A 24,622-nucleotide genomic window follows, 5' to 3' on the forward strand; every position below is an offset into this window, starting at 1 on the left:
CTGTATTACCCAATGGCTGAGTAGCATGGGCTACATTGTTAATCAGTAATTTAGAATAGGGTCTGTTGGAGAAGCACATATTGTGTTAGTGCTCTGTTACTTGTGTAAATAAGCAGCATGTGCTTCATCTTACATTGATCTCTGCATGTGCACTTTATTGTTTGCCAACTCACCCTCCAGTAGGTAGGCATACAACCGTGTTCGTGCGCAAAGCGACCTGACAGAAAGAACATAACAATTTCCTAAAGATTCCGGCTTTAATCCCTGTCCTGTGCTGAGCATGTTGACCTCCAGTGGATGAGCAGTAGTCACTATAAAGCTATGGAACTAGGAAGAGGGAAATGAACCTATGTTTTGTCTCCTGACTCTATCCAGTGACTGTATTTAGATAGAATGTGTGTGCAGATTAGGCCCAAACAGGCCCATGCTTGACTATGAAGCCCTGTTTCATAGAACCATAGAAGGTTTGTGGCATAGAAAGAGACCACTCTGCCCATTGTGTCTGTGCCAGCTGCTTAATCCCAGTTTCCAGCATTTGGTCCGTAGCTCTGCAGGTTATGCATTTGAGGTGCATATCCAGATACCTTTTAAATGAGTTGAGGGTTTCTGCCTCTACCACCCTTTCAGGCAGTGAGTGCCAGATCCCTACTACCCTCTGGGTGAAAAAAGTTTCCTCATCTCCCCTCTAATGTTTCTATCAATCACTTTAAATCTATGCCCCCTAGCTACTGACCTCTCTGCTAAGGTGAATAGGCCCTTCTCATCCACTCTATCCGGCCCCCTCACAATTTTGTACATCTTAATCAAATCTCCCCTCAGCTTCCTCTGTTCCAAGGCGAACAACTCCAGCCTATCCAATCTTTCCTCATCGCTGCAATTTTCCAGTCCTGGCATCATCCTCGTAAAGTTCCCTCTGCAATGCAATTACATCCTTTCTATAATGAGGTGACCAGAACTGCACACAGTACTCAAGTTGTGGCTGAACTAATGATTTATAGCGTTCCAGCATAAACTCCCTGCTCTTAAATTCTATACCTTGGCTAATAAAGAAAAGGATTCCATATGCCTTCTTAACCACCTTATCAACCTGTCCTGCTATTTTCATGGATCTGTGGACCTTCACTCCAAGGTCCCTCACTTCCTCTGAACCTCTCAGTATCTTCCCATTTATTGTGTTTTTCTTTGCCTCGTTTAATCTCTCCAAATGCATCACCTCACACTTCTCCAGGTTGAATTCCATTTGCCATTTTCTTGCCCACTTGACCAGCCCAAAAATCACCTGTATTAGATCACAACCAGGCATCCCAAAGTAAGTTGCTCACCATCTTATCAATGTAGCGAGGGCACCATTGGATAAGAAAACAAAACACATCTATCTGTAACAAACTGAATAAACAACACCAGCAACATGCAGAACATGGCAGTCCTGATCTCTTCAAGATCGCAGAACTGGAGACAGCATTAAGGAACATGAAACACGGCAAAGCAGCGGGATTTGACAACGCTGCACCAGAATTCCTTAAACAACTCAGCCCCTCTGCTGACTCAGTTCTACACAAGAATCATCAGTTCAATCTCACTCCCAAAGGTGTGGTGTTTGGCAAAAATCATTGCCATACCAAAACCAGGAAAAGATCCCACACTGGCAGCCAGCTATTGACCGATTTCATTACCTTCTGTGTGCTTAAAGATCTTTGAGCATCTCGTCCTGCAATGTACATCTCCAGAAGTGGAGACCATCCTTAATGTCGACCAAGCTGGTTTCTGTAAAGGGCATAGCACATATGGTCAAGTTCTGGCACTCACCACCTGCATTGAAAATGAAGACAGGTGTGGTGCTGCTGGAGCTCACAGCTGCCTATGATGTGTGGCATGCTGGTCAGCTCCGAAAACTGTCCAGAGTTTTCCAAGCTGGGTCAGGACAGCTGTTGAAGCACTCATTCACAACAGACAATTTAAAATTCATCTTGAACAAGGGCAAAGTGCATAGAGAAGATTGGCCAATGGACTACCACAGTGCTAGCCCCAACATTGATCAACATATATACAAATGACCTGCCAACAACCACATCTGTAAATTCATCTATGCTGATGATATCTGTTGTGCCACCCAAGCCCCATCCTTCTGCGCGCTGGATCAGATCCTCAACGAAGATGTTACAAAGTTGATGGGCCACTGCAGCACATGGCGACTTACGTTGAATTCCTCTAAAACGATATCCAGTGTATTCCAATTCCATAATGCCAGTGCCAGAAAAGAATCACATATTTAAATGGATGATCAGACACTAAAACATGACCCTAACCCAACATACTTGTGGATGACTCTAGATAGGACTCTGTCCTTCCGGGAATATCTGAAGAAAACAGCAGCAAAGGTCAAAACCAGAAGCAACTTATTAACCAAACTTGTTGGATCTACGTGGGCGGAATTGCTGCCACAACACTCCAGACCTCAGCACTTGCCCTATCATTCTCCGCAGCAGAGTATGTTCTCTTGTCTGACACAGGTCAACGTGCCCATATCTTGTTGGCATTCAATTAAGTGCAACAATGTGCATCATAACTGGAACTCTCTGCTCAACACCACTCCTCTGGCTTCCTGCCCTCACCAACATCACTCCCCCACACATCCGCTGACTGACGACAACGCACAAACTGGTTGAAACAATCCACGCTGCACCTCACTTACCATTCCACAATGATATACTCAATCCACCTGCTGCCCACCTTCCATCTCGGTGCCCCATATGGGGTAATCTCCCTGAGCAAGGTCTACCAGCAGACATTCTTTGGACCAAGAAAGTCACTAATAACTTCCTTGTGACAAACCCCACCTGTTGAATTAAAAACAAAAAAACTGCGGATGCTGGAAATTCAAAACAAAAACAGAATTACCTGGAAAAACTCAGCAGGTCTGGCAGCATCGGCGGAGAAGAAAAGAGTTGATGTTTTGAGTCCTCATGACCCTTCGACAGAACTTGAGTTCGAGTCCAAGAAAGAGTTGAAATATAAGCTGGTTTAAGGTGTGTGGGGGGGTAGTGCGGAGAGAGAGAGAGAGAGAAGTGGAGGGGGTTGGTGTGGTTGTAGGGACAAACAAGCAGTGATAGAAGCAGATCATCAAAAGATGTCACAAACAACAGAACAAAAGAACACATTGGTGTTAAATTGGTGATAATATCTAAACGAATGTGCTAATTAAGAATGGATGGTAGGGCACTCAAGGTATAGCTCTAGTTGTGGTGGGGAGAGCATAAAAGATTTAAAAATATTTAAAAATAATGGAAATAGGTGGGAAAAGAAAAATCTATATAATTTATTGGAAAAAAAACAAAAGGAAGGGGGAAACAGAAAGGGGGTGGGGATGGAGGAGGGAGCTCAAGACCTAAAGTTGTTGAATTCAATATTCAGTCTGGAAGGCTGTAAAGTGCCTAGTCGGAAGATGAGGTGTTGTTCCTCCAGTTTGCGTTGGGCTTCACTGGAACAATGCAGCAAGCCAAGGACAGACATGTGGGCAAGAGAGCAGGGTGGAGTGTTAAAATGGCAAGCGACAGGGAGGTTTGGGTCATTCTTGTGGACAGACCGCAGGTGTTCTGCAAAGCGGTCGCCCAGTTTACGTTTGGTCTCTCCAATGTAGAGGAGACCACATTGGGAGCAATGAATACAGTAGACTAAGTTGGGGGAAATGCAAGTGAAATGCTGCTTCACTTGAAAGGAGTGTTTGGGCCCTTGGACGGTGAGGAGAGAGGAAGTGAAGGGGCAGGTGTTGCATCTTTTGTGTGGGCATGGGGTGGTGCCATAGGAGGGGGTTGAGGAGTAGGGGGTGATGGAGGATTGGACCAGGGTGTCCCGGAGGGAGCGATCCCTACGGAATGCCGATAGGGGGGGTGAAGGGAAGATGTGTTTGGTGGTGGCATCATGCTGGAGTTGGCGGAAATGGCGGAGGATGATCCTTTGAATGCGGAGGCTGGTGGGGTGATAAGTGAGGACAAGGGGGACCCTATCATGTTTCTGGGAGGGAGGAGAAGGCGTGAGGGCGGATGCGTGGGAGATGGGCCGGACACGGTTGAGGGCCCTGTCAACGACCGTGGGTGGAAAACCTCGATTAAGGAAGAAGGAGGACATGTCAGAGGAACTGTTTTTGAAGGTAGCATCATCGGAACAGATGCGACGGAGGCGAAGGAACTGTGAGAATGGGATGGAGTCCTTACAGGAAGCGGGGTGTGAGGAGCTGTAGTCGAGATAGCTGTGGGAGTCGGTGGGTTTGTAATGGATATTGGTGGACAGTCTATCACCAGAGATTGAGACAGAGAGGTCAAGGAAGGGAAGGGAAGTGTCAGAGATGGACCATGTGAAAATGATGGAGGGGTGGAGATTGGAAGCAAAATTAATAAATTTTTCCAAGTCCCGACGAGAGCATGAAGCAGCACCGAAGTAATCAGCGATGTACCGAAGAAAGAGTTGTGGAAGGGGGCCGGAGTAGGACTGGAACAGGGAATGTTCCACATACCCCATAAAGAGACAAGCATAGCTGGGGCCCATGCGGGTACCCATAGCCACACCTTTTATTTGGAGGAAGTGAGAGGAGTTGAAGGAGAAATTGTTCAGTGTGAGAACAAGTTCAGCCAGACGGAGGAGAGTAGTGGTGGATGGGGATTGTTCGGGCCTCTGTTCGAGGAAGAAGCTAAGGGCCCTCAGACCATCCTGGTGGGGGATGGAGGTGTAGAGGGATTGGACGTCCATGGTGAAGAGGAAGCGGTTGGGGCCAGGGAACTGGAAATTATTGATGTGACGTAAGGTGTCAGAGGAATCACAGATGTAGGTGGGAAGGGACTGGACAAGGGGAGAGAGAAGGGAGTCAAGATAACAAGAAATAAGTTCCATGGGGCAGGAGCAAGCTGACATGATTGGTCTACCGGGGCAGTTCTGTTTGTGGATTTTGGGTAGGAGGTAGAAGCGGGCCATCCGAGGTTGGTCGACTATCAGGTTGGAAGCTGTGGGAGGAAGATCCCCAGAGGAGATGAGGTCAGTGACAGTCCTGGAAACAATGGCTTGATGTTCAGTGGTGGGGTCATGGTCCAGAGACAGGTAGGAGGAAGTGTCTGCGAGTTGACGCTCAGCTTCCACGAGGTAGAGGTCAGTGCGCCAGACAACAACAGCACCACCCTTGTCAGCGGGTTTGATGACAATGTCAGGGTTGGACCTGAGAGAATGGAGTGCAGTAAGTTCAGAGAGAGAGAGATTAGAATGGGTGAGAGGAGCAGAGAATTGAATGGAACCTGTTGAATGGCAGGCTTTGATCTACCACAGTGGGACGGTCCTTGCTAAACAGATTCAGGGCAAGTCAGAGTCCCTGTGCAGCCGAACTCCACTGCTGGGGCCTCAGTATAAACCACTTGTGCGCTTGTGGAGAGACAGAAACAATGCTGCATATTACTGAGGAGTATCCCCTCTACAGACTAAGTGGCAGGCTAGTCACCTTAAACTTAGTTAATGAAGAGGAGGTGTCTTGGCTTTGGAGATTGGCTTTCACTAAATAATGATAGTCCATTGACACCTTCCTTCAGTGTAAAGCTATCCTTCTCACTATTTACCACGCGGCCAATATTTGTGTTGCCTGCAAATTTCGTGATCATCCTTCCTACATTTACATCCAAATCATTAATATATACACCACAAAAAGCAGGGAATCTAGTACTGAACTCTGCGGAACTCCATGGGAAACAGCTTTCCAACTGCAAAAACACCCATCAACAATTACCCTTTGTTTCCTGCCACTGATCCAATTTTGTATCCAACTTGATACATTTCCCTGAATCCCATGAGCTTTTATTTTTTTAACCAGTCTGCCATGTGGGACCCTGTTAAAAGCCTTGCTAAAATCCATGTAGACCACATTAACTACACTACCCTCATCAATCCTCCTTGTTACCTCCTTAAAAAATTCAATCAATTTAGCCAGACACGATTATTTCTTCACAAATCCATGCTGACTTCCCTTGATTAATCTGTGCCTTTCTAAGTGACAGTTTATCCTGTCTTTGAACTGATTCTAATAATTTTCCCATTACCCAGGTCAGACAGACTGGCCTGTAAGTATTCGGTCTATCCTCACTCCCTTTTTAAACAAAGGTACAGCATTAGCAGCCCTCCAATCCTCCGGCACCTCACCTGTATCCAGTGCGGATTAGAAATTGATGGTCAGATCCTCCGCTATTCCTCCCTGGCTTCTTTTAACAACCCGGGGTTCATTTCATCTGACCCTGGTGATTTATTCTTTTTCAGGGATGCTAATCCCTTTAGTACTTCCTCTCTCCCTATAATAATAAAAACAAAAAAACTGCGGATGCTGGAAATCCAAAACAAAAACAGAATTACCTGGAAAAACTCAGCAGGTCTGGCAGCATCGGCGGAGAAGAAAAGAGTTGACGTTTCGAGTCCTCATGACCCTTCGACAGAACTATCCACTCTCCCTTTTTAAACAAAGGTACAGCATTAGCAGCCCTCCAATCCTCCGGCACAGAACAGTTCTGTCGAAGGGTCATGAGGACTCGAAACGTCAACTCTTTTCTTCTCCGCCGATGCTGCCAGACCTGCTGAGTTTTTCCAGGTAATTCTGTTTTTGTTTTCCTCTCTCCCTATGTTTGAACAACCAATGTTCATTGCCTTGGTTCACTAATGGTGAAACAAAGATAAGGTTGGTCAATTGCCACCCGTTGACTCACTGGCACCTGTTGGGCTATGTGCCAGACAAAATAAAGAACCTAAATGAGGAAGAGACAAAATGCTCAGTGAGTTTATTCTGTGAAACCAGATTAAAGCTACTTTTCCTCATGGTTTTTCAGGTTTGAGAAAATGATTTCTGCAATGTATGTAGGAGAACTAGTGAGGATTATCCTGGTCAGAATAGTTCGAATCGGCATGTTATTCAAAGGGAAGACTTCATCCAAACTTCTCACCAAAGGAGCCATTAACATCAGTGATCTTGTTGCTATAGAGAAGTAAGAGCTAGAGACCAAACAGTAGCTGGTACTGAACAGTATTCAAAATCGCACCTTACTGGAGGCCGGGCAGTGAGGGAGACGGGGAGGTGAGGGAGGCGGGAGATGAGGGAAACGGGGAGGAGAGGGCAATGGAGAGGTGAGGGAGGCGGAAGGTGAGGGAGGGGGGAGGTGAGGAAGACGGGGAGGTGAGGGTGGCGGGAGCTGAGGGAGACGGGGAAGTGAGGGAGACGGGAGGTGAGGGAGGTCGGGAGGTGAGGGAGGCGGGAGGTAAGGGAGGCGGGAGGTGAGGGAGCCGGGGGTTGAGGGAGGTGGGGTGGTGAGGGTGACAGGGGTGAGGGCGACGGGGAGGTGAGGGCGACGGGAGGTGGTGGAGGCGGGAGGTGAGGGAGGTGGGAGGTGAGCGAGGTGGAAGGTGAGGGAGCCGGGGAGGTGAGAGTGGCGGGGAGGTGAGGGAGGCAGAAAGTGAGGGAGGTCGGGAGGTGAGGGATGCGTGGGCTGAGGGCGACGGGGAAGAGAGGGAGGCGGGAGGTGTGAGGTGAGGGCGGCAGGAGGTGAGGGAGGCGGGAGGTGAGGGAGGCGGGGAGGTGAGGGAGGCAGGGAGGTGAGGGAGGCGGGAGGTGAGGGAGGCGGGAGGTGAGGGAGGCGGGGAGGTGAGGGAGGCGGGAAGTGAGGGAGGTGGGAGGTGAGGGAAGCAGGAGATGACGGAGTCGGGGAGGTGAGGGAGGCGAGAGGTGAGCGAGGTGGAAGGTGAGGGAGCCGGGGTGGTGAGAGAGGCGGGGAAGTGAGGGAGGCGGAAAGTGAGGGAGGCGAGAGGTGAGGGAGGCGGGAGGTGAGGGAGGTCGGGAGGTGAGGGAGGCGGGAGGTGAGGGAGGCGGGAGGTGAGGGAGACGGGGAGGTGAGGGAGGTGAAGGAGGCGGGGAGGTGAGGGCAACGGGAGGTGAGGGAGATGGGGAGGTGAAGTAGGCAGGAGGTGAGGGAGGCGGGAGGTGAGGGAGGCGTGAGGTGGGAGTTGAGAGAGGCGTAAGGTGAGTGAGGCAGGAGATGAGGGAGATGTGAGGTGAGGGAGGCAGGAGGTGAGGTAGACGGGGAAGTGAGGGAGGCGGGGAGGTGAGGGCGACGGGAGGTGAGGGAGATGGGGAGGTGAGGGAGGCGGGGAAGTGAGGGAGGCGGGAGGTGAGTGAGACGGGAGGTGAAGGAGGCTGGGAGGTGAGGGAGGTGGTAGGTGAGGGAGGCGGGAGGTGAGGGAGGCGGGGAGGTGAGGGAGATGGGAGGTGAGGGAGACGGGAGGTGAGCGAGGAGGGAGGTGAGGGAGGCGGGAGGTGAGGGAGACGGGAGGTGAGGGAGGAGGGAGGTGAGGGAGGTGGGAGGTGGGGGAGGCGGGAGGTGGGGAGGTGAGGGAGGCGGGTGGTGAGGGAGGCGGGAGATGAGGGAGGCGTGAGGTGAGGGAGGCGTGAGGTGAGGGAGGTGGGGAGGTGAGGGAGGCGGGAAGTGAGGGAGGCGGGAGGTGAGGGAAGTGGGAGATGATGGAGTCGGGGAGGTGAGGGAGGCAGGGAGGTGAGGGAGGCGGAAAGTGAGGGAGGCGGGAGGTGAGGGAGACGGGAGGTGAAGGAGGCTGGGAGGTGAGGGAGGCGGGAGGTGACCGAGGCGGGAGGTGAGGGAGGCGGGAGGTGAGGGAGACGGGAGGTGAGGGAGACAGGGAGGTGAGTGAGGCGGGAGGTGAGGGAGGCGGGGATGTGAGGGAGGCGGGAGGTGAGGGAGACAGGGAGGTGAGTGAGGCGGGAGGTGAGGGAGTTGGGGAGGTAAGGGAGGCGGGAGGTGAGGGAGACAGGGAGGTGAGTGAGTCGGTGAGGTGAGGGAGGCGGGAGGTGAGGGAGTCAGGGAGGTGAGGGAGACGGGGAGGTGAGGGAGACGGGGAGGTGAGGGAGGCGGGAGGTGAGGGAGACGGGGAGGTGAGGGAGGCGGGGAGGTGAGGGAGACGGGAGGTGAGGGAGGCGGGAGATGACGGAGTCGGGGAGGTGAGGGAGGCGAGAGGTGAGCGAGGTGGAAGGTGAGGGAGCCGGGGTGGTGAGAGAGGCGGGGAAGTGAGGGAGGCGGAAAGTGAGGGAGGCGGGAGGTGAGGGAGGCGGGAGGTGAGGGAGGTCGGGAGGTGAGGGAGATCGGGAGGTGAGGGAGACGGGGAGGTGAGGGAGGTGAAGGAGGCGGGGAGGTGAGGGCAACGGGAGGTGAGGGAGACAAGGAGGTGAGGTAGGCAGGAGGTGAGGGAGGCGGGAGGTGAGGGAGGCGTGAGGTGAGTGAGGCAAGAAATGGGGGAGACGTGAGGTGAGTGAGGCAGAAAGTGAGGGAGGTCGGGAGGTGAGGGATGCGTGGGGTGAGGGCGACGGGGAAGAGAGGGAGGCGGGAGGTGTGAGGTGAGGGCGGCAGGAGGTGAGGTAGACGGGGAAGTGAGGGAGGCGGGGAAGTGAGGGAGGCGGGAGGTGAGTGAGACGGGAGGTGAAGGAGGCTGGGAGGTGAGGGAGGTGGTAGGTGAGGGAGGCGGGAGGTGAGGGAGGCGGGGAGGTGAGGGAGATGGGAGGTGAGGGAGACGGGAGGTGAGCGAGGAGGGAGGTGAGGGAGGCGGGAGGTGAGGGAGGCGGGAGGTGAGGGAGACGGGAGGTGAGGGAGGCGGGAGGTGAGGGAGGCGGGAGGTGAGGGAGGTGGGAGGTGGGGAGGTGAGGGAGGCGGGAAGTGAGGGAGTCGGGAGATGAGGGAGGCGGGAAGTGAGGGAGGCGGGAGATGAGGGAGGCGGGAAGTGAGGGAGGCGTGAGGTGAGGGAAGTGGGAGATGACGGAATTGGGGAGGTGAGGGAGGCGGGGAGGTGAGGGAGACGGGACGAGAGGGAGACGGGGAGGTGAGGGAGGCGGGAGGTGAGGGAGACGGGATGTGAGGGAGGCGGGAGGTGAGGGAGATGGGAGGTGAGGGAGGCGGGAGGTGAGCGAGGAGGGAGGTGAGGGAGGCGGGAGGTGAGGGAGGCGGGAGGTGAGGGAGACGGGAGGTGAGGGAGGCGGGAGGTGAGGGAGGCGGGAGGTGAGGAGACGGGAGGTGACCGAGGCGGGAGGTGAGGGAGGCGGGAGGTGAGGGAGGCGGGAGGTGAGGGAGGCGGGAGGTGAGTGAGGCGTGAGGTGAGGGAGTCGGGGAGGTGAGGGAGGCGGGGAGGTGAGGGCAACGGGGAGGTGGGAGGTGAGGGAGGCGAGAGGTGAGGGAGGCGGGAGGTGAGGGAGGCGGGGAGGTGAGGGAGGCAGGGAGGTGAGGGCGACCGGGAGTTGAAGGAGGCGGGAGGTGCAGGAGGCGGGAGGTGAGGGAGACGGGGAAATGAGGGAGGCGGGAGGTGAGGGAGACAGGGAGGTGAGTCAGGCGGTAGGTGAGGGAGATGGGAGGTGAGTGAGGCGGGAGGTGAGGGAGATGGGGAGGTGAGTGAGGCGGGAGGTGAGGGAGACGGGAGGTGAGGGAGACGGGGAGGTGAGGGAGACGGGAGGTGAGGGAGACGGGGAGGTGAGTGAGGCGTGAGGTGAGGGAGACGGGGAGGTGAGGGAGATGGGAGGTGAGGGAGACGGGGAGGTGAGGGAGACGGGAGGTGAGGGAGACGGGGAGGTGAGTGAGGCGGGGAGGTGAGGGAGACGGGAGGTGAGGGAGGCGGGGATGTGAGGGAGGCGGGAGGTGAGGGAGACAGCGAGGTGATTGAGGCGGGAGGTGAGGGAGTCGGGGAGGTGAGGGAGACGGGGAGGTGAGGGAGGCGGGGAGGTGAGGGAGACGGGAGGTGAGGGAGGCGGGAGATGACGGAGTCGGGGAGGTGAGGGAGGCGAGAGGTGAGCGAGGTGGAAGGTGAGGGAGCCGGGGTGGTGAGAGAGGCGGGGAAGTGAGGGAGGCGGAAAGTGAGGGAGGCGGGAGGTGAGGGAGGCGGGAGGTGAGGGAGGTCGGGAGGTGAGGGAGATCGGGAGGTGAGGGAGACGGGGAGGTGAGGGAGGTGAAGGAGGCGGGGAGGTGAGGGCAACGGGAGGTGAGGGAGACAGGGAGGTGAGGTAGGCAGGAGGTGAGGGAGGCGGGAGGTGAGGGAGGCGTGAGGTGAGTGAGGCAAGAAATGGGGGAGACGTGAGGTGAGTGAGGCAGAAAGTGAGGGAGGTCGGGAGGTGAGGGATGCGTGGGGTGAGGGCGACGGGGAAGAGAGGGAGGCGGGAGGTGTGAGGTGAGGGCGGCAGGAGGTGAGGTAGACGGGGAAGTGAGGGAGGCGGGGAAGTGAGGGAGGCGGGAGGTGAGTGAGACGGGAGGTGAAGGAGGCTGGGAGGTGAGGGAGGTGGTAGGTGAGGGAGGCGGGAGGTGAGGGAGGCGGGGAGGTGAGGGAGATGGGAGGTGAGGGAGACGGGAGGTGAGCGAGGAGGGAGGTGAGGGAGGCGGGAGGTGAGGGAGGCGGGAGGTGAGGGAGACGGGAGGTGAGGGATGCGGGAGGTGAGGGAGGCGGGAGGTGAGGGAGGTGGGAGGTGGGGAGGTGAGGGAGGCGGGAAGTGAGGGAGTCGGGAGATGAGGGAGGCGGGAAGTGAGGGAGGCGGGAGATGAGGGAGGCGGGAAGTGAGGGAGGCGTGAGGTGAGGGAAGTGGGAGATGACGGAATTGGGGAGGTGAGGGAGGCGGGGAGGTGAGGGAGACGGGACGAGAGGGAGACGGGGAGGTGAGGGAGGCGGGAGGTGAGGGAGACGGGATGTGAGGGAGGCGGGAGGTGAGGGAGATGGGAGGTGAGGGAGGCGGGAGGTGAGCGAGGAGGGAGGTGAGGGAGGCGGGAGGTGAGGGAGGCGGGAGGTGAGGGAGACGGGAGGTGAGGGAGGCGGGAGGTGAGGGAGGCGGGAGGTGAGGAGACGGGAGGTGACCGAGGCGGGAGGTGAGGGAGGCGGGAGGTGAGGGAGGCGGGAGGTGAGGGAGGCGGGAGGTGAGTGAGGCGTGAGGTGAGGGAGTCGGGGAGGTGAGGGAGGCGGGGAGGTGAGGGCAACGGGGAGGTGGGAGGTGAGGGAGGCGGGAGGTGAGGGAGGCGGGAGGTGAGGGAGGCGGGGAGGTGAGGGAGGCAGGGAGGTGAGGGCGACCGGGAGTTGAAGGAGGCGGGAGGTGCAGGAGGCGGGAGGTGAGGGAGACGGGGAAATGAGGGAGGCGGGAGGTGAGGGAGACAGGGAGGTGAGTCAGGCGGTAGGTGAGGGAGATGGGAGGTGAGTGAGGCGGGAGGTGAGGGAGATGGGGAGGTGAGTGAGGCGGGAGGTGAGGGAGACGGGAGGTGAGGGAGACGGGGAGGTGAGGGAGACGGGAGGTGAGGGAGACGGGGAGGTGAGTGAGGCGTGAGGTGAGGGAGACGGGGAGGTGAGGGAGATGGGAGGTGAGGGAGACGGGGAGGTGAGGGAGACGGGAGGTGAGGGAGACGGGGAGGTGAGTGAGGCGGGGAGGTGAGGGAGACGGGAGGTGAGGGAGGCGGGGATGTGAGGGAGGCGGGAGGTGAGGGAGACAGCGAGGTGATTGAGGCGGGAGGTGAGGGAGTCGGGGAGGTGAGGGAGACGGGAGGTGAGGGAGACGGGGATGTGAGGGAGGCGGGAGGTGAGGGAGACAGCGAGGTGAGTGAGGCGGGAGGTGAGGGAGTCGGGGAGGTGAGGGAGGCGGGAGGTGAGGGAGACAGCAAGGTGAGTGAGGCGGGAGGTGAGGGAGTCGGGGAGGTGAGGGAGGCGGGAGGTGAGGGAGACGGGGAGGTGAGTGAGGCGGGAGGTGAGGGAGGCGGGAGGTGAGGGAGACAGGGAGGTGAGGGAGACAGGGAGGTGAGGGAGACGGAATGTGAGGGAGGCGGGAGGTGAGGGAGACAGGGAGGTGAGTGAGGTGGGAGTTGAGAGAGGCGTGAGGTGAGTGAGGCAGGAGATGAGGGAGACGTGAGGTGAGGGAGGCAGGGGTTGAGGTAGACGGGGAAGTGAGGGAGGCGGGGAGGTGAGGGCGACGGGAGGTGAGGGCGACGGGAGGTGAGGGAGGCGGGGAGGTGAGGGCAACGGGGAGGTGGGAGGTGAGGGAGGCGGGAGGTGAGGGAGGCGGGGAGGTGAGGGAGGCAGGGAGGTGAGGGCGACCGGGAGTTGAAGGAGGCGGGAGGTGAAGGAGGCGGGAGGTGAGGGAGACGGGGAAATGAGGGAGGCGGGAGGTGAGGGAGACAGGGAGGTGAGTGAGGCGGTAGGTGAGGGAGATGGGAGGTGAGTGAGGCGGGAGGTGAGGGAGACGGGGAGGTGAGTGAGGCGGGAGGTGAGGGAGATGGGAGGTGAGGGAGACGGGGAGGTGAGGGAGACGGGAGGTGAGGGAGACGGGGAGGTGAGTGAGGCGGGAGGTGAGGGAGACAGGAGGTGAGGGAGACGGGGAGGTGAGTGAGGCGGGGAGGTGAGGGAGACGGGAGGTGAGGGAGGCGGGGATGTGAGGGAGGCGGGAAGTGAGGGAGGCGTGAGGTGAGGGAAGTGGGAGATGATGGAGTCGGGGAGGTGAGGGAGGCGTGGAGGTGAGGGAGACGGGACGTGAGGGAGACGGGGAGGTGAGGGAGGCAGGAGGTGAGGGAGACGGGATGTGAGGGAGGCGGGAGGTGAGGGAGACGGGAGGTGAGGGAGGCGGGAGGTGAGGAGACGGGAGGTGAGGGAGGCGGGAGGTGAGGGAGGCGGGAGGTGAGGGAGACGGGACGTGAGGGAGACGGGGAGGTGAGGGAGGCGGGAGGTGAGGGAGACGGGATGTGAGTGAGGCGGGAGTTGAGGGAGATGGGGAGGTGGGGGAGGCGGGAGGTGAGAGAGGCGGGAGGTGAGGGAGGCCGGAGGTGAGGGAGATGGGGAGGAGAGGGAGGCGGGAAGTGAGGGAGGCGGGAGATGACGGAGTCGGGGAGGTGAGGGAGGCGAGAGGTGAGCGAGGTGGAAGGTGAGGGAGCCGGGGTGGTGAGAGAGGCGAGAAAGTGAGGGAGGCGGAAAGTGAGGGAGGCGGGAGCTGAGGGAGGCGGGAGGTGAGGGAGGTCGGGAGGTGAGGAAGGCGGGAGGTGAGGGAGGCAGGAGGTGAGGGAGACGTGAGGTGAGTGAGGTGGGAGTTGAGAGAGGCTTGAGGTGAGTGAGGCAGGAGATGAGGGAGACGTGAGGTGAGGGAGGCAGGGGGTGAGGTAGACGGGGAAGTGAGGGAGGCGGGGAGGTGAGGGTGACGGGAGGTGAGGGCGACGGGAGGTGAGGGAGACGGGGAGGTGAGGTAGGCAGGAAGTGAGGGAGGCGGGAGGTGAGGGAGCCGTGAGGTGAGTGAGGTGGGAGTTGAGAGAGGCGTGAGGTGAGTGAGGCAGGAGATGAGGGAGACGTGAGGTGAGGGAGGCAGGGGGTGAGGTAGACGGGGAAGTGAGGGAGGCGGGGAGGTGAAGGCGACGGGAGGTGAAGGCGACGGGAGGTGAGGGAGGCTGGGATGTGAGGGAGGCGGGAGGTGAGGGAGGCGGGAGGTGAGGGAGGCGGGAGGTGAGTGAGGCGTGAGGTGAGGGAGTCGGGGAGGTGAGGGAGGTGGGGAGGTGAGGGCAACGGGGAGGTGAGGGAGGCGGGAAGTGAGTGAGACGGGAGGTGAAGGAGGCAGGGAGGTGAGTGAGGTGGGAGGTGAGGGAGGCGGGAGGTGAGGGAGGCGGGGAGGTGAGGGAGATGGGAGGTGAGGGAGACGGGAGGTGAGGGAGGTGGGAGGTGAGGGAGGCGGGAGGTGAGGGAGGCGGGAGGTGAGGGAGACGGGAGGTGAGGGAGGCGGGAGGTGAGGAGACGGGAGGTGACCGAGGCGGGAGGTGAGGGAGGCGGGAGATGAGGGAGGCGGGAGGTGAGGGAGGCGGGAGGTGAGTGACGCGTGAGGTGAGGGAGTCGGGGAGGTGAGGGAGGCGGGGAGGTGAGGGCAACGGGGAGGTGGGAGGTGAGGGAGGCGGGAGGTGAGCGAGGAGGGAGGTGAGGGAGGCGGGAGGTGAGGGAGGCGGGAGGTGAGGGAGACGGGAGGTGAGGGAGGCGGGAGGTGAGGGAGGCGGGAGGTGAGGAGATGGGAGGTGACCGAGGCGGGAGGTGAGGGAGGCGGGAGGTGAGGGAGGCGGGAGGTGAGGGAGGCGGGAGGTGAGTGAGGCGTGAGGTGAGGGAGTCGGGGAGGTGAGGGAGGCGGGGAGGTGAGGGCAACGGGGAGGTGGGAGGTGAGGGAGGCGGGAGGTGAGGGAGGCGGGAGGTGAGGGAGGCGGGGAGGTGAGGGAGGCAGGGAGGTGAGGGCGACCGGGAGTTGAAGGAGGCGGGAGGTGCAGGAGGCGGGAGGTGAGGGAGACGGGGAAATGAGGGAGGCGGGAGGTGAGGGAGACAGGGAGGTGAGTCAGGCGGTAGGTGAGGGAGATGGGAGGTGAGTGAGGCGGGAGGTGAGGGAGATGGGGAGGTGAGTGAGGCGGGAGGTGAGGGAGACGGGAGGTGAGGGAGACGGGGAGGTGAGGGAGACGGGAGGTGAGGGAGACGGGGAGGTGAGTGAGGCGTGAGGTGAGGGAGACGGGGAGGTGAGGGAGATGGGAGGTGAGGGAGACGGGGAGGTGAGGGAGACGGGAGGTGAGGGAGACGGGGAGGTGAGTGAGGCGGGGAGGTGAGGGAGACGGGAGGTGAGGGAGGCGGGGATGTGAGGGAGGCGGGAGGTGAGGGAGACAGCGAGGTGATTGAGGCGGGAGGTGAGGGAGTCGGGGAGGTGAGGGAGACGGGGAGGTGAGGGAGGCGGGGAGGTGAGGGAGACGGGAGGTGAGGGAGACGGGCGTGTGAGGGAGGTGGGAGGTGAGGGAGACAGCGAGGTGAGTGAGGCGGGAGGTGAGGGAGTCGGGGAGGTGAGGGAGGCGGGAGGTGAGGGAGACAGCAAGGTGAGTGAGGCGGGAGGTGAGGGAGTCGGGGAGGTGAGGGAGGCGGGAGGTGAGGGAGACGGGGAGGTGAGTGAGGCGGGAGGTGAGGGAGGCGGGAGGTGAGGGAGACAGGGAGGTGAGGGAGACAGGGAGGTGAGGGAGACGGAATGTGAGGGAGGCGGGAGGTGAGGGAGACAGGGAGGTGAGTGAGGTGGGAGTTGAGAGAGGCGTGAGGTGAGTGAGGCAGGAGATGAGGGAGACGTGAGGTGAGGGAGGCAGGGGTTGAGGTAGACGGGGAAGTGAGGGAGGCGGGGAGGTGAGGGCGACGGGAGGTGAGGGCGACGGGAGGTGAGGGAGACGGGGAGGTGAGGTAGGCAGGAGGTGAGGGAGGTGGGAGGTGAGGGAGGCATGAGGTGAGTGAGGTGGGAGTTGAGAGAGGCGTGAGGTGAGTGAGGCAGGAGATGAGGGAGATGTGAGGTGAGGGAGGCAGGGGGTGAGGTAGACGGGGAAGTGAGGGAGGCGGGGAGGTGAGGGTGACGGGAGGTGAAGGCGACGGGAGGTGAGAGAGGCTGGGATGTGAGGGAGGTGGGATGTGAGGAAGGCGGGAGGTGAAGAAGGCTGGGAGGTGAGGGAGGTGGGAGGTGAGGGAGGCGTGAGGTGAGGGAGGCGGGAAGTGAGGGAGGCGGGAGGTGAGTGAGACGGGAGGTGAAGGAGGCTGGGAGGTGAGGGAGGTGGTAGGTGAGGGAGGCGGGAGGTGAGGGAGGCAGGGAGGTGAGGGAGATGGGAGGTGAGGGAGACGGGAGGTGAGCGAGGAGGGAGGTGAGGGAGGCGGGAGGTGAGGGAGGCGGGAGGTGAGGGAGGCGGGAGGTGAGGGAGACGGGAGGTGAGGGAGGGGGGAGGTGAGGAAGGCGGGAGGTGAGGAGACGGGAGGTGACCGAGGCGGGAGGTAAGGGAGGCGGGAGGAGAGGAAGGCGGGAGGTGAGGAGACGGGAGGTGACCGAGGCGGGAGGTGAGGGAGTCGGGGAGGTGAGGGAGGCGGGGAGGTGAGGGCAACGGGGAGGTGGGAGGTGAGGGAGGCGGGAGGTGAGGGAGGCGGGAGGTGAGGGAGGCGGGGAGGTGAGGGAGGCAGGGAGGTGAGGGCGACCGGGAGTTGAAGGAGGCGGGAGGTGAAGGAGGCGGGAGGTGAGGGAGACGGGGAAATGAGGGAGGCGGGAGGTGAGGGAGACAGGGAGGTGAGTGAGGCGGTAGGTGAGGGAGATGGGAGGTGAGTGAGGCGGGAGGTGAGGGAGACGGGGAGGTGAGTGAGGCGGGAGGTGAGGGAGATGGGAGGTGAGGGAGACGGGGAGGTGAGGGAGACGGGAGGTGAGGGAGACGGGGAGGTGAGTGAGGCGGGAGGTGAGGGAGACAGGAGGTGAGGGAGACGGGGAGGTGAGTGAGGCGGGGAGGTGAGGGAGACGGGAGGTGAGGGAGGCGGGGATGTGAGGGAGGCGGGAAGTGAGGGAGGCGTGAGGTGAGGGAAGTGGGAGATGATGGAGTCGGGGAGGTGAGGGAGGCGTGGAGGTGAGGGAGACGGGACGTGAGGGAGACGGGGAGGTGAGGGAGGCAGGAGGTGAGGGAGACGGGATGTGAGGGAGGCGGGAGGTGAGGGAGACGGGAGGTGAGGGAGGCGGGAGGTGAGGAGACGGGAGGTGAGGGAGGCGGGAGGTGAGGGAGGCGGGAGGTGAGGGAGACGGGACGTGAGGGAGACGGGGAGGTGAGGGAGGCGGGAGGTGAGGGAGACGGGATGTGAGTGAGGCGGGAGTTGAGGGAGATGGGGAGGTGGGGGAGGCGGGAGGTGAGAGAGGCGGGAGGTGAGGGAGGCCGGAGGTGAGGGAGGTGGGGAGGTGAGGGAGATGGGGAGGAGAGGGAGGCGGGAATTGAGGGAGGCGGGAGATGACGGAGTCGGGGAGGTGAGGGAGGCGAGAGGTGAGCGAGGTGGAAGGTGAGGGAGCCGGGGTGGTGAGAGAGGCGAGAAAGTGAGGGAGGCGGAAAGTGAGGGAGGCGGGAGCTGAGGGAGGCGGGAGGTGAGGGAGGTCGGGAGGTGAGGAAGGCGGGAGGTGAGGGAGGCAGGAGGTGAGGGAGACGTGAGGTGAGTGAGGTGGGAGTTGAGAGAGGCTTGAGGTGAGTGAGGCAGGAGATGAGGGAGACGTGAGGTGAGGGAGGCAGGGGGTGAGGTAGACGGGGAAGTGAGGGAGGCGGGGAGGTGAGGGTGACGGGAGGTGAGGGCGACGGGAGGTGAGGGAGACGGGGAGGTGAGGTAGGCAGGAAGTGAGGGAGGCGGGAGGTGAGGGAGGCGTGAGGTGAGTGAGGTGGGAGTTGAGAGAGGCGTGAGGTGAGTGAGGCAGGAGATGAGGGAGACGTGAGGTGAGGGAGGCAGGGGGTGAGGTAGACGGGGAAGTGAGGGAGGCGGGGAGGTGAAGGCGACGGGAGGTGAAGGCGACGGGAGGTGAGGGAGGCTGGGATGTGAGGGAGGCGGGAGGTGAGGGAGGCGGGAGGTGAGGGAGGCGGGAGGTGAGTGAGGCGTGAGGTGAGGGAGTCGGGGAGGTGAGGGAGGTGGGGAGGTGAGGGCAACGGGGAGGTGAGGGAGGCGGGAAGTGAGTGAGACGGGAGGTGAAGGAGGCTGGGAGGTGAGTGAGGTGGGAGGTGAGGGAGGCGGGAGGTGAGGGAGGCGGGGAGGTGAGGGAGATGGGAGGTGAGGGAGACGGGAGGTGAGGGAGGTGGGAGGTGAGGGAGGCGGGAGGTGAGGGAGGCGGGAGGTGAGGGAGACGGGAGGTGAGGGAGACGGGAGGTGACCGAGGCGGGAGGTGAGGGAGGCGGGAGGTGAGGGAGGCGGGAGGTGAGGGAGGCGGGAGGTGAGTGACGCGTGAGGTGAGGGAGTCGGGGAGGTGAGGGAGGCGGGGAGGTGAGGGCAACGGGGAGGTGGGAGGTGAGGGAGGCGGGAGGTGAGGGAGGCGGGAGGTGAGGGAGGCGGGGAGGTGAGGGAGGCAGGGAGGTGAGGGCGACCGGGAGTTGAAGGAGGCGGGAGGTGAAGGAGGCGGGAGGTGAGGGAGACGGGGAAATGAGGGAGGCGGGAGGTGAGGGAGACAGGGAGGTGAGTGAGGCGGTAGGTGAGGGAGATGGGAGGTGAGTGAGGCGGGAGGTGAGGGAGACGGGGAGGTGAGTGAGGCGGGAGGTGAGGGAGACGGGAGGTGAGGGAGACAGGGAGGTGAGGGAGACGGGAGGTGAGGGAGACGGGGAGGTGAGTGAGGCGGGAGGTGAGGGAGACGGGGAGGTGAGGGAGATGGGAGGTGAGTGAGACGGGGAGGTGAGGGAGACGGGAGGTGAGGGAGACGGGGAGGTGAGTGAGGCGGGGAGGTGAGGGAGACGGGAGGTGAGGGAGGCGGGGATGTGAGGGAGGCGGGAGGTGAGGGAGACAGCGAGGTGATTGAGGCGGGAGGTGAGGGAGTCGGGGAGGTGAGGGAGACGGGAGGTGAGGGAGGCGGGGATGTGAGGGAGGCGGGAGGTGAGGGAGACAGCGAGGTGAGTGAGGCGGGAGGTGAGGGAGTCGGGGAGGTGAGGGAGGCGGGAGGTGAGGGAGATGGGAGGTGAGGGAGACGGGGAGGTGAGGGAGACGGGAGGTGAGGGAGACGGGGAGGTGAGTGAGGCGGGAGATGAGGGCGACGGGGAGGTGAGGGTGACGGGAGGTGAGGGAGACGGGGAGGTGAGGGAGACGGGAGGTGAGGGAGACGGGAGGTGAGGGAGGCGGGGATGTGAGGGAGGCGGGAGGTGAGGGAGACAGCGAGGTGAGTGAGGCGGGAGGTGAGGGAGTCGGGGAGGTGAGGGAGGCGGGTGGTGAGGGAGACGGGGAGGTGAGTGAGGCGGGAGGTGAGGGAGGCGGGAGGTGAGGGAGACAGGGAGGTGAGGGAGACAGGGAGGTGAGGGAGACGGAATGTGAGGGAGGCGGGAGGTGAGGGAGACAGGGAGGTGAGGGAGGCGGGGAGGTGAGGGAGACGGGGAGGTGAGGGAGGCGGGAGGTGAGGGAGGCCGGAGGTGAGGGAGGTGAGGGAGGCGGGGAGGAGAGGGAGGCGGGGAGGTGAGGGAGGCGAGAGGTGAGGGAAGCAGGAGATGAAGGAGTCGGCGAGGTGAGAAAGGTGGGGAGGTGAGGGCGACGGGAGGTGAGGGAGATGGGGAGGTGAGGGAGGCGGGGAGGTGAGGGCAACGGGGAGGTGGGAGTTGAAGGAGGCGGGAGGTGAGAGAGGCGGGAGGTGAGGGAGGCGGGAGGTGAGGGAGACAGGGAGGTGAGGGAGGTGGGGAGGTGAGGGAGACGGGGAGGTGAGGGAGGCGGGAGGTGAGTGAGGCCGGAGGTGAGGGAGGCGGGAGGTGAGAGAGACGGGGAGGAGAGGGAGGCGGGGAGGTGAGGGAGGCAAGAGGTGAGGGAAGCAGGAGATGAGGGAGTCGGCGAGGTGAGAGAGGTGGGGAGGTGAGGGAGACGGGAGGTGAGGGCAACGGGGAGGTTGGAGGTGAGGGAGGCGTGAGGTGAGGGAGGCGGGAGGTGAGGGAGGCGGGGAGGTGAGTGAGGCCGGAGGTGAGGGAGGCGGGAGGTGAGAGAGACGGGGAGGAGAGGGAGGCGGGGAGGTGAGGGAGGCAAGAGGTGAGGGAAGCAGGAGATGAGGGAGTCGGCGAGGTGAGAGAGGTGGGGAGGTGAGGGAGACGGGAGGTGAGGGCGACGGGGAGGTTGGAGGTGAGGGAGGCGTGAGGTGAGGGAGGCGGGAGGTGAGGGAGGCGGGGAGGTGAGGGCGACCGGGAGGTGAAGGAGGCGGGAGGTGAAGGAGGCGGGAGGTGAAGGAGGCCGGAGGTGAGGGAGGCGGGAGGTGAGGGAGGCAGGTAGGTGAGGGAGGCAGGAGGTGAGGGCAACGGGGAGGTGGGAGGTGAGGGAGGCGTGAGGTGAGGGAGGCGGGAGGTGAGGGAGGCGGGGAGGTGAGGGCGACCGGGAGGTGAAGGAGGCGGGAGGTGAAGGAGGCCAGAGGTGAGGGAGGTGGGGAGGTGAGGGAGATGGGGAGGAGAGGGAGACGGGGAGTAGAGGGAGATGGGGAGGTGAGGAAGGCGGGAGGTGAGGGAGACGGGAGGTGAAGGAGGCGGGAAGGTGAGGGAGGCGGGAGGTGAGGGAAGCAGCAGATGAGGGAGGCCGGGAGGTGAGGGAGGTGGGGAGGTGAGGGAGATGGGAAGGTGGGAGGTGAGGGAGGCGGGAGGTTTTGTTGGCGGGAGGTGAGGGAGACGGGGAGGTGAGGGAGGTGGGAAGTGAGGGTGGTTGGAGTTGAGGGAGACGGGAGGTGAGGGAAGTGAGGGAGGCGGGAGGTGAGGGAGACGGGAGGTGAAGAAGGTGGAAGGTGAGGGAGGCGGGAGGTGAAGGAGGCGGGAGGTGAGGGAGGCGGGAGGTGAGGGAGGCGGCAGGTGAGGGAGGCGGGAGGTGAGGCAGGCGGGGAGGTGAGTGAGGCGGGAGGTGAGGGGGCCGGGAGGTGAGGGAGGCGGGAGGTGAGGGAGACGGGGAGGGAGGGAGGCGGGGAGGTGAGGGAGACGGGGAGGTGAGGGAGACGGGAGGTGAGGGAGGCGGGAGGTGAGGGAGGCGGGGAGGTGAGGGAGACGGGGAGGTGAGGGAGACGGGGAGGTGAAGGAAGCGGGAGGTGAGGGTGACGGGAGGTGAGGGAGGCGGGGAGTTGAGAGGGGTGGGGAAGTGAGGGAGGCGGGAGGTGAGGGACTCGGGGAGGTGAGGGAGGCGGGAGGTGAGGGAGACGGGGAGGTGAGGGACTCGGGGAGGTGAAGGAGGCGGGGAGGTGAGGGAGATGTGGAGGTGAGGGAGGCAGGAGGTGAGGGAGGCGGGAGGTGAGGGACTCGGGGAGGTGAGGGAGACGGGGAGGTGAGGGAGTCGGGAGGTGAGGGACTCGGGGAGGTGAAGGAGGCGGGGAGGTGAGGGAGGCGGGGAGGTGAGGGAGTCGGTGAGTTGAGGGAGGCGGGTAGGTGAGGGAGTCGGTCAGGTGAGGGAGGCAGGAGGTGAAGGAGACGGGGAGATGAGGGAGACGGGGAGGTGAGGGAGATGGGAGGTGAGGGAGGCGGGAGGTGAGGGAGACGGGGAGGTGAGGGAGACGGGGAGGTGAGGGAGATGGGAGGTGAGGGAGGCGGGAGGTGAGGGAGACGGGGAGGTGAGGGAGATGGGAGGTGAGGGAGGCGGGAGGTGAGGGAGACGGGGAGGTGTGGGAGATGGGAGGTGAGGGAGGCGGGAGGTGAGGGAGAGGGGGAGGTGAGGGAGACGGGGAGGTGAGGGAGGCCGGAGGTGAGGGAGGCGGGAGGTGAGGGAGAGGGGGAGGTGAGAGAGGTGGTAGGTGAGGGAGGCGGGAGGTGAGGGAGACGGGAGGTGAGTGAGGCGGGAGGTGAGGTGGACGCGGAGGTGAGGGAGACGGGAGGTGAGGGAGACGGGAGGTGAGGGAGACGTGGTGAGGGAGACGGGAGATGAGGGCGGCAGGAGGTGAAGGAGACGGGAGGTAAGGGAGACGGGAGGTGAGGGACTCGGGAAGGTGAGGGACTCGGGGAGGTGAGGGAGACGGGGAGATGAGACAGGTGGGAGGTGAGGGAAGACGGGGAGGTGAGGGAGTCGGGGAGGTGAGGGAGGCAGGAGGTGAGGGAGACGGGGAGGTGAGGGAGGTGGGAGGTGAGGGAGACGGGGAGGTGAGGGAGACGTGGAGGTGAGGGAGGCAGGAGTTGAGGGAGACGGGGAGGTGAGGGAGGCGGGAGGTGAGGGAGATGGGAGGTGAAGGAGGCGGGGAGGTGAGGGAGGCGGAAGGTGAGGGAGGCGGGAGGTGAGGGAGGCGGGAGGTGAGGGAGACGTGGAGGTGAGGGAGGCGGGAGGTGAGGGAGACGGGGAGGTGAGGGACTCTGAGAGGTGAGGGAGGTGGGAGGTGAGGGAGGCGGGGAGGTGAGGGAGGCGGGAGGTGAGATTGGCGGGGAGGTGAGGGAGGCGAGAGGTGAGGGAGACGGGAGGTGAGGGAGGCGGGAGGTGAGGGACTCGGGGAGGTGAGGGAGGCAGGAGGTGAGGGAGGCGGGAGGTGAGGGACTCGGGGAGGTGAGGGAGACGGGGAGGCGAGGGAGTCGGGAGGTGAGGGACTCGGGGAGGTGAGGGTGGAGGGGAGGTGAGGGAGGCGGGGAGTTGAGGGAGGCTGGAGGTGAGGGAGACATGGAGGTGAGGGAGACGGGGAGGTGAGCGAGTCGGGAGGTGAGGGACTCGGGGAGGTGAGGGAGGCAGGAGGTGAGGGAGGAGGGAGGTGAGGGACTCGGGGAGGTGAGGGAGACGGGGAGGTGAGGGAGTCGGGAGGTGAGGGACTCGGGGAGGTGAGGGTGGCGGGGAGGTGAGGGAGGCGGGGAGTTGAGGGAGGCTGGAGGTGAGGGAGACATGGAGGTGAGGGAGACGGGGAGGTGAGGGAGTCGGGAGGTGAGGGACTCGGGGAGGTGAGGGAGGCGGGAGGTGAGGGAGACGTGGAGGTGAGGGAGGCGGGAGGTGAGGGAGACGGGGAGGTGAGGGACTCTGAGAGGTGAGGGAGGCGGGAGGTGAGGGAGGCGGGAGGTGAGGGAGGCGGGAGGTGAGGGACTCGGGGAGGTGAGGGAGGCGGGGAGGTGAGGGAGTCGGGAGGTGAGGGAGGCGGGAGGTGAGGGACTCGGGGAGGTGAGGGAGGCGGGGAGTTGAGGGAGGCTGGAGGTGAGGGAGACATGGAGGTGAGGGAGACGGGGAGGTGAGGGAGTCGGGAGGTGAGGGACTCGGGGAGGTGAGGGAGGCAGGAGGTGAGGGAGGAGGGAGGTGATGGACTCGGGGAGGTGAGGGAGACGGGGAGGTGAGGGAGTCGGGAGGTGAGGGACTCGGGGTGGTGAGGGTGGCGGGGAGGTGAGGGAGGCGGGGAGTTGAGGGAGGCTGGAGGTGAGGGAGACATGGAGGTGAGGGAGACGGGGAGGTGAGGGAGTCGGGAGGTGAGGGACTCGGGGAGGTGAGGGAGGCGGGAGGTGAGGGAGACGTGGAGGTGAGGGAGGCGGGAGGTGAGGGAGACGGGGAGGTGAGGGACTCTGAGAGGTGAGGGAGGCGGGAGGTGAGGGAGGCGGGAGGTGAGGGAGGCGGGAGGTGAGATTGGCGGGGAGTTGAGGGAGGCGAGAGGTGAGGTGACGGGAGGTGAGGGAGGCGGGAGGTGAGGGACTCGGGGAGGTGAGGGAGGCAGGAGGTGAGGGAGGCGGGAGGTGAGGGACTCGGGGAGGTGAGGGAGACGGGGAGGTGAGGGAGGAGGGAGGTGAGGGACTCGGAGAGGTGAGGGTGGCGGGGAGTTGAGGGAGGCGGGGAGGTGAGGGAGGTGGGGAGTTGAGGGAGGCTGGAGGTGAGGGAGACATGGAGGTGAGGGAGACGGGGAGGTGAGGGAGGCGGGAGGTGAGGGATGCGGGGAGGTGATGGAGGCGGGAAGTGAGGGAGGCGGCAGCTGAGCGAGGTGGAAGGTGAGGGAGATGGAGAGTGGAGGGAGGCGGGGATGTGAGGGAGGTGGGTGGTGAGGGATGGGTGAGGTGAGGGAGACAGTAGGTGAGCGAGGCTGGAGGTGAGGCAGGCGGGAGGTGAGGCAGGCGGTAGGTGAGGGAGGCATGAGTGAGGGAGGCGGGAGGTGAGGGAGGCGGGAGGTGAGTGAGGTGGGAGGTGAGGGAGGCTGGAG

The 24,622-nt window shown here is 62.4% G+C and overlaps 1 protein-coding gene across 1 annotated transcript in view; it reads left to right on the plus strand.

The window, feature by feature from the left end:
- LOC121289822 (hexokinase-1-like) overlaps positions 1 to 24,622 on the plus strand; it is a 520,526-nt gene that overhangs the window by 23,861 nt on the left and 472,043 nt on the right. Inside the window, exon 7 of the mRNA XM_041209697.1 lies at positions 6,846 to 7,001. Coding sequence (XP_041065631.1) covers positions 6,846 to 7,001 — 156 coding nt within the window. The remainder of the gene's footprint in view (positions 1 to 6,845; positions 7,002 to 24,622) is intronic.

The sequence above is a fragment of the Carcharodon carcharias genome, chromosome 17 (genome assembly GCF_017639515.1).
Source record: "Carcharodon carcharias isolate sCarCar2 chromosome 17, sCarCar2.pri, whole genome shotgun sequence".
In the NCBI taxonomy this organism is placed as follows: Eukaryota; Metazoa; Chordata; class Chondrichthyes; order Lamniformes; family Lamnidae; genus Carcharodon; species Carcharodon carcharias.